General features: G+C 34.8%; 1 protein-coding gene across 1 annotated transcript; it reads right to left on the bottom strand.

Annotated features, from left to right (window-relative positions):
- Positions 1-5605: 5605 nt before the first annotated feature.
- LOC110993418 lies at positions 5606-9721 on the bottom strand. Its single transcript, XM_045634276.1, has 8 exons — positions 9410-9721; positions 8287-8369; positions 7537-7730; positions 7148-7241; positions 6732-6790; positions 6536-6626; positions 6347-6462; positions 5606-6255 (listed from the first exon to the last, which is right to left on the bottom strand). Exons 1-8 carry the CDS (start codon positions 9526-9528, stop codon positions 6139-6141), a joined length of 873 nt encoding a protein of 290 aa, XP_045490232.1. The 5' UTR covers positions 9529-9721; the 3' UTR covers positions 5606-6138.
- Between the last annotated feature and the right edge of the window lie 62 nt (positions 9722-9783).

Below are 9783 nucleotides of genomic sequence, written 5' to 3'. Positions count from 1 at the left end.
TTTAGTTTAATACTAATAGGGAATATATATATATATATATTTAAGATTGTATATCTTATTTTATATGGAATTGATAAATCGAAATAAACAATTGTGTTTCTCTGAAAATAATGATATTTATTTTAGTACTTACACATTATACTAATTACATTATCTTTAACTTAAATAACAATATCCTACCTGAAAATAAAGAAACGACATTAAAAGTCTATTTTTTATAATTATCAATCCCTTTTTACAATAACCTCAAAACTAAACAATATTGATTTCAATCACACTGACTTTTTACTTCTGTCAAACTTTCAACCGCGACGGCTGCAAACGCCACCTAGCATACAATAAAGAAACATGCAAGTTTCTTTACATCTCCCCCCCAAAAAAGTAAATTTTTACAAAAAATTTCGCTTATCTAGACTTAAGTAACTTAAACTAAATATAAAATTGACAATATTAAAATATCAAAGTTTACAAAATTTAATCTGTCTTATCTATGTTTTATGTAGGTATTGGTAGAAGTTTTGTGACATGAAAGAGATTTGACTCTAACATTTTATGACCCGTATTAATTCTATATATTGAATTTGATAACTTTTCAATAATTTTAAAAGGACCCATCCCATCCCATTCTCTACATATACCATATCCCCTGTATTGAAATTAAATTGTGTTCTATTTTGATCAAATATTTGTTTATTGTAGTTGTGTGATTTTAATGTATTCTCTAATGCTGTTTTCCTATCTTTAATCCATTCCATTTCTGATTTATCTCTTTTTAGTTCCTTTGGCAATAAAGATACATCTGTACCGTCCATCAGGTATTTTGGTGCAAATCCAGTAACTGTATGTTCTGTATTATTATATTAAGGTAAGGTAAGGTAGGTGGGCTCAGTTTCCGCAACTAGACTCGAAATTGGTCCGTTTTGCGTAAAGCCCTGGCTACTTAAGCCAGCCCAGCTCCTTCCAGAAGCACAGAAGTCTCCTGGGCACTTCACAGGCTTCTCGGAGAAACCTCACTGTTCCGAGGATTTCTTTACGTTGTTTAGCCACAGCCTCGCATTCCAGGACTACGTGGGTGACTGATTCCTCTGCACTGAAACAGCCTCTGCACATGGGGCTGTCTGTCGCGCCTAGGACAAATAGATGTTTATTAAGGAGACAATGGCCCGTTATTGTCCCTATCATTGTTTTGAGATCGGTTCTGTTTAGGTTTAGAAGTCGCTTAGTCAGTTGTGGGTTCACTGCTGGCAGAGCCATTTTGGACTGCCTGCAGTCTGCACTATGCGACCATCGTTGATTCTGGATTTCGACGGATTTCCGGATAATCCACGTTCGAACTAGCGAGAAGGGCAAGGGAAGGAGCGGATACGGGCCATCCGGCGTCATTCCGGAGCCTCTTCTCGCAAGTTCGTCGGCAGCATCATTGCCGAGAGAGCCACTGTGTCCTTTTATCCACTGCAAGGTAACCCTATTGGTTAGTGTTAAAGCCTCCAGTGCTTCATGACACTCCAGTATTAGTTTGCTGTTTATCTTTTTGTTTCCGAGCGCCATCAGCACGGATGCACTGTCGGATACGAGCTTAATGCAAAAGTCATTAACTCCTAACCGCTGCACGGCTCTGGCTGCCTCCGTTAAGGCGACACATTCACATTGAAAGATCGAGCTCTGTGTGCCTAGGGGTAGGTGTATGTTGATGTTGAGATCAAGAGAGAATATACCAGCGCCAGAGCCACACCCTGTCTTTGAACCATCTGTATATATACGTAGCTCATTCAGGGTAGACTGATCACGTTCCTCTTCTCTCAATTGTATGTGATAGTTCCTGTTGAAAATAAGTTGATTAGTGATTCTGTCACATGGTGCAGCTATAAGAGGTTGGTACTCTATTGCCTTGTTCAGAATCGCTGTGTGTGTGCACTATAGTGATTCTTTCCCCACAGGTCCAATACCATAAGCCTGATGGCAGCTAGTGCCTCCTGCTGTATGTGTAGGTCCAGAGGCACGATTCCTAGGGCTATCTCCATTGCTGCAGTTGGTGTAGTTCTCATGCAACCGCTAGCAGCGGACAAGGCAAGCCTTTGGAAGCGTCTGAGTTTCGTGATTGCCGTTTGAAGCTCTGTTCTTGGCCACCAAACTAGGGCTCCATAGACCAGCATTGGCCTGATAATGGCAGTGTATAGCCATATAGTTATCTTCGGCGATAAGCCCCATTTCACGCCCATCATCTTTTTGCATTGATAAAAGGCGATCGTTGCTTTGTTAAGTTTGTGTTCTAGGTGTTTGTTCCAGAGCAGTTTACTATCCAGAATCACACCTAGGTACTTGATTTCATTCTTTAGTATGAGTTCTGTGTTGAAGAGTTTTGGTAGTCTGTACGGTCCAAGAACTCTTTTGTTTGTGAAGAGTATTAATTCTGTTTTTGAGGGGTTGACGGAAAGCTCGTGCTTGTTGCACCATCTCTCAATCACTTTGAAAGCCTTTCTCATGAGGTCGCATAAGGTGCTTTCAAAGGTACCCGATATTAGAATAGCTATATCATCCGCATAACCCACTGTATAAAGATTGTCAGCATTTAGTTCCGTAATAAGTTCGTTTACAACTAGGTTCCACAATAGCGGCGACAGGACTCCGCCTTGTGGACACCCTCTGCCGACAATGCCTCGTGTTGTGGAGTTAACGGTGAACTGTATAGCTCGTTGTTTTAACATGTTGTTTGTCCATTCTATCAGGGTTGATGGTACTCCACATTTACCCAGTGCTCTGGTTATACTCGTAAAGTTAGTTTTGTCAAAGGCGCCTTCGATGTCAATAAATGCACCAAGGGTTGACTGCTTTAGCTTTAGAGAGTTGCCAATGCGAGACACGACGTTGTGGAGTGATGAGTCTGTTGATTTACCTGAGCTGTAGGCATGTTGATTCGGGTGTAGGAATTTGGATAGCGATACCTGGCTGCGTATCTCCAGGTCTCCTAGCCTCTCCATCGTTTTTAAGAAGAAGGAGGTGAGGCTTATTGGCCTGAAGGATTTCGCTTGGGTATAGTCCTCCTTACCCGGCTTCGGAATGAATATGATCTTTACTTCCCTCCATTGCAAGGGTATGTACCGATGTGCAATACAGGCTCGGAAGATAGAGACAAGATAGTCTACTATTGCGTTCCCACTCCATCTTAGTAGACCTGGGAAGATGCCGTCCAAGCCATACTGTGATAAGTAATATGTTAAATCTCCTAATTCTTCATCTGTCCTAGACTTTATATTATTTCCAATGGTTTATGGTCTGTATATACTGTAAACGACTTACCTATTAGCCAATATTGCCAGTATCTTATCACTTCTTTAATAGCTAAACATTCTAAATAAACTGCCTTTTTTTTCTTCTGCACTTGATTTAATTTTTTTGAAAAGTATGCCACTGGCTTATTTTTTCCATTTGGTTGTGTTTGCTTTAACACTGCCCCAATACCTTCTAAAGATGCATCTGTGTGAATATTAATTGGCAAATTTTGATCAAATATTTCTAAGATTGGCTGTGAGTATGGTATATACTCATGATAGAAGTTAATTTTACCTAAAAATTGCCTAATATTTTTTTGAGTCTTTGGTATGGGGAAATCTTTTATTGATACTAAATTATCCCTTACTGGCCGTATTGTATTATTATGTATTATATGACCAAGATATTTTACTGAATCTGAAGCAAATGTGCATTTCGTAAATTTTAGTCTAAAACCCTCCTTTTTTATAGCCTCTAACAATTGTGTTAGATGATTAATATGCTCTGAAAAATTCTTAGAAAAAATTAAGATATCATCTATGTAGTTTACTGCAAAATCAGTAAGATTATACTTTCTTAAAATGTTGCTCAGTATCCTTTGGAAAATCGCTGGTGAAGTCTTCAATCCAAAAGGTAAACATGTCCATTGATTATTGTTGTCATTGTCAATGTGTTTGTTTACTTCCAATAACAGTCTTTCCTTTTTGGTTGCATATTCCAGTAACAAACCACCTTGAAATCTAAACGTAAATGCACATTTAACTTGGGACCAACCTTAATTTCTATATGTTTCACAAAAGTTATTTCTCCATACCACCCATTCAGAATTCACCGTCAATTTTATTAACATACTACTACAACCAACCAATCTAGGCACTGTTTTTCTAGCAGATGTTTTAAAATCTCAATTTTCTCTTCACTCTGTATAATTTCATATCTCCCACATTCACTCTCGAACTCATTAATCCATTGGTCAGCATTCATTGTTTTATTTGAAAATTTTTCTAATAAAAATCTATCAGCAATTTTTCCAATATTTTTTTGCTCTGGTGCATTGTTATTAGAGTTGTTGTTTGAGGACATTGCCTCTCCTTTAATCTCATCTAAATACTGTTCACCAAATTGTATATTTTCACCTTCATCCATATATATTTCTTTCAACTCAATATTTAGAGAAAGATCCAGACTGAGCGTGACTGATGTCTTTTTTTAAGTGAATTTTTGATCTTCGTATATACATTGGAAGATAATATAGCAGTGTGCTTACTTACAGGCTTTAACTCATCTGGCATCTCAAATACACGTCCATCTGGTGTCTCAATAGAGGTTATGCATATCACATTTGTTTTTCCATCCGTTGACCCCAATACTATAAATTTAAATAGTAGTTTCTCCATGTTTCTCGATTTAACTAGAAATGTCGTTTTATAAGATTGTATATCTTATTTTATATGGAATTGATAAATCGAAATAAACAATTTTGTTTCTCTGAAAATAAAGATATTTATTTTAGTACTTACACATTATACTAATTACATTATCTTTAACTTAAATAACAATATCCTACCTGAAAATAAAGAAACGACATTAAAAGTCTATTTTTTATAATTATCAATCCCTTTTTACAATAACCTCAAAACTAAACAATATTGATTTCAATCACACTGACTTTTTACTTCTGTCAAACTTTCAACCGCGACGGCTGCAAACGCCACCTAGCATACAATAAAGAAACATGCAAGTTTCTTTACATATATATGTGCAGGTGTTATATTTGTAATAAATAATACAATTCAGTATTGCTTGTTCGCAAAATAAATTCATGAAAGGAATTGCAAATAGTGATTGCTTAAAAATAATATTAAGTTGTGTAAGCTCTATGCCCTTGATGCTTTTTGAAACATCTATCCAATATCCAAGAAGCTATATATACAATAATTAATTGACATGGATTATTGGGTTTTTTTAAATGGAATCTCGTTTTCTGCCTTAAGTGCCTTTGCAGCTAGCGCAAGGGCATCTCCTGTGATATCTAACACCCGAAGGATAGGAAATAAAGAGTGAAAAGATCCCAACATTCATATAGTCTTGATAACGTATTTCGCAAGAACTATTTACTAAATTTTCCGACGAATAGCGCCATCCATTAGTATGTAGAGGAATTATTGTGATTTTGTGTTACAAATTGTCTCTGCGCTTATAGTGTAAAAAAAATAATTATAATAAAAGATTTTATAAATAAAACAACAGTTTGCAAAAAAACTTTATAAAAATCAAAACTTATACTTACTTTGAGATCAACTTGACCTTTTTATAGAAATTTTTGTAATTAATTTTACAAAAGGAACGTATTAACAATGTACCGTCAGCAAAACAAACTTATAAAAAGTAAATATGTAGAATATAAAAAAAATTGGCAATTTTATTATTTAGATTAATTAGATATATATCTAATTAATCTAATTTTTTTATTTATTATTTAATTATTTATTTTATACACAAGGTATTATCATATCTAATCATATAACACAAGGTTTTTTGGAGTTTGTTCAAAAAAGTAAATTTCAAATTAAAAAGTTACTATTAAAAAAAATCACAAAATCATTTATGCTGACCGTACTTTAAAATAATCAGTCTAAATATGTATACTACTAACAAAGAAGAAATAGCAAAAATCTATTATATTTCTACATTTTAAAACGAAATCCAATCAAATGGAATTAATAACATACTGTCTCTCTTTATCTTACTTATATTGGTTATAAGAGACAGAGACAGCAAATTATAACTTAAATAAAAAATAACTAAAAAAATAAAAAAAATAAATAACTAAAAAAATAAATAACAAAAACATTTCCGAGGTAGTATTTAACTGGATGTTGAACCGCATTGGAGGTGGACATATAAGGCATTGTTGCGGAAGGAGCCAGCTACGAACTCCGCAACGGGTGCTTCATCAGCGTTGATGAGGGATTGGCGTAACTTCTATTTGGATTCATGAAACAAATCAATGCACTGCATAAATACAATTACTCGGCTCGGAGGATAACCTCTTCATCATGATGAACGAACATACCGTTCTTTCGTTAGTTTCTCTCAGCAATGAGGCCAGGGCTCTAGCGTGCATTTGTATTTTCTTGGTAAGTTCAGTCGACGTCATCTGAGCGATCGTATTTGCATCGAGTACCTTTGCTGAAACACCATTTGGGGATTCCTTATCTTGGGGCTTCCCCATCAACAATCGACACTCGACATCGATACTCACGTTCATTGAATGACAACTCCAACTCCGAGCAGTGGGGTTTGAGGTGTGCCTCGCGACAGAAGGCACTGTAGCTGTCCACTGATTTGTCTTCCTAAACAATTTATTATTCAAAATAAAAACAGATACAGTAGCCAAAAGAAAAAAAAACAGATACAGGATTATATATTTTTTTCTGGGGTCCACAACTACGGCCTACCTCCAAAAAGTCGTCATCGAGAGCTACCGCATACCCCTCATTGGCCTCTTCAAAGGTACCTGATAATTCGTTATTTATTAAAACTCGGTTACCTTACAAATTGGGATTTCAATTAACTAAACTGTTAAAAACTGTGTCAATTTAATTCATTATCTGTTTTTTAATGACAATTGTCTATGACCACTTGCCATAGACTAAGCCAAAGTTTTCGAGCGTATACTCTCCACCTTGACGTTTGGCTTTTTCACAACACCTCTGTGTGGAACCAGCTTAGGGGCCTTCAAAGAGCGTACCGTTGGCAACACTGGTACCTCCCAGCGTTCCAGGTGCCCATGGGCGTCGTTTTTAGTTACCGCCCGGCCGTTTGGCCTATAAAAATTGAACGTAAAAAAAATCATATACAAAATAAATCATACCCAAATAAGCATAATACTCCACGTTGTCACCTTGATCAAATTCATAGTTCTGAATTTGCAATGGATCCACCAATGCTACGGAATTGGTGTTCAGCTGAAATTTATTATAATTCTTTTGTAAATTAAAAATAAATTAGATAAAAATAATCACAACTGCAGTAGATCGCTACACGTTTCCACAGCGCAAGTTATAAGGATTTTTTTGATTGACCTCTTTGGAGGTTAAGTAAGAATCCCCAATGTTTTTGAAAATACATATATTATTGCCTATTTATCAGGGATAACGTAGGGTTCTTTTGGTGTAAGAATCATTTAAATTGATCCAGTAGTTTCGAACCAATTATGCAATAATTGTATTGTATTATTTATATATACACACTATATTTTACCGTGAACAGTGACTCAGCTTCGCTCTGTCCTTCTCTATCACATAATATAATATCCTCGTTCTCCATCTGTCCCATTAATAAAGCAATTTGAGTATTTTCAGTGTCAGCAGGGCCGATATTGACACTCTCCGTGCATTGTAAGGACAGGTTCGGTACCCAGAGAGGTGCATTTGTGACAGGCGCCTTTTCAGAACCTAAAAAAAATTTAGTCTTATACGAAATTGTCTTACACCTGCTTGTGAGGCGACCTTTTGGTGGTTCTGCACTTTCTAAATTAGATTTTTTTCTAGAACAAACGGGCAGAACGCTCACCTGATTTTATGTGATACCGCACATGGACACTCACATTGCTAGAAGGCAAGTGCGTTGCTTTCAAGAATTGCTGTCTCCAGGAATTGGTTCCTCTTTGGAGAACTTAATTCGAATTACTTCAAATTATAAGTTAATTATTTAGAAAAAGTTGGTTTAAACGCTACGAATCACAAAATGTTTAGTAATAATATTTTTCAGAAGAAGAAATGTGGTTTAATATAGCTGGTGACAATTTCAAATATAAATGAAACTCTTTGTTATATTCTGCGGCTCAAAATTGTCGCGCGGTTTCTTAAAGAGGCAATTTTGCGTCCCGCTGTTCATTTCGGGGGCACCGGGACTCGTAATTGGATAAAGGGACAGTCCCGTTATCTATGATATATAGTGCATTTTAGATATGTTAGGATTATTTGGTGTAATGACAAAATAGATACATACCACAGCCTGCAAATATTGTCTCAATAAGTCCATCGTTTAAATCATCTTCTTCATCCACTTCAAATGTTGTGTTTAGTTTCTGTCTGAAATTTGTTTTATTTTATAAGTGATAAGTGATGATCATCAAGCAGTCATAATGGCTGATGTAGCAAGGTTGCATACGTCACTGACTTTAGTGCAGATTGAAGATGTCACGAATATATTTGAAGGAGAGCTTATATATGAATTACGATGAATTAAAACGAAAGTACTCTTCTATAAATATTGTCTAGATCATTGTGATAATGTATGTTGTAATGAAATCTTTCTGGATCAGTGTTGACATAAGTGAGTGACATTAAACCCTATCGCTTTTCAATATATTAAATATTCTCAGAAGGAAACCCAATAAGACTTGCCTATTAGAAAATATCACAAAACAGAAATCTGAGTTTTCCTTGAATAGTTTACTACTGTGTAATATAACAAAAACCTTAACCATAGCAAGGATTGGCCGAGTCTGTTAGTATACTATATAAAGAGATTTTACAATATGTTGCAGTAATATGTATGTGTTTTTCAACTAATAATGGTTGATTGATGTTTTAAAAGAGTGGCTTAGTTCATATATTTGTATTCATGTAATTTGTAAAATTTTAGTCTACTTCTATGATATATATGAAACACTGAAACCCATATATGTTATATTTTCTAATAAGATGTATATTAGAATTTATTGTTTGAAGGCATTATGCTGTGGTATTAAATTCAGGACATAATGTAAATAGTCAGCATTCTACCAAAACTAGATTATTTAGTCAAAATAATTTTTACAATAGGACATAATATTTAAAAATAAATTATTTCCTTATTATATTTATATTTCCTTATTATATTTATATTAAATTAAGTAAGAATTCTGGGTTTAAAAGATTAAATTCCAACGGTTTTTTATCTTTACATTTAATTTCTCTTATTGAAATACTTTATGCAATGAAGGTGAACGCATTGAGAATTCCTCGTTTTTATTTAATACATAATTTTCGGGAAATGAAGACTTAAAGAAACGTTTATATTTAATTTTATCTAGAAGAAATCATCACACATCAACAAGTTTAAATTTTGAATACAAGTGTGTGCTTACTTTTTTCTACTTTCGCTCGTCTCATCGTCATATTGCCTCCAGCTCTTTCTGTTTTTGTATAATTCAGTGCTATGTATCTCGACAAATAATGTTGGTGAAGGAATATCCCTCGAGTCCATTTTCACAAAGAAAGCTATTAGGTTATGTTACGACGTTAAACGTTTGAAGACAATTAAATTTAGGGACTTAGGATTTATTAGGGTACTTTACTTTTCCAAATTGTAAGTACCTACCTTCCTTTACATTTTTAGTATCAATTTTAAAATTTCGTGATCAAACCAGTGTGACCAGAATTTATCTGACGAATCTACTGCAGGTTAAAAACTACTGAAATCTACAGAAACGAACGAGAAATTACCAAAAATCTACGTGTT

Source organism: Pieris rapae, chromosome Z, assembly GCF_905147795.1.
Source record: "Pieris rapae chromosome Z, ilPieRapa1.1, whole genome shotgun sequence".
Classification (NCBI taxonomy): Eukaryota; Metazoa; Arthropoda; class Insecta; order Lepidoptera; family Pieridae; genus Pieris; species Pieris rapae.
The sequence above is the reverse complement of the archived record's forward strand: the minus strand, read 5'-3'. Positions and strand labels throughout refer to the sequence as shown.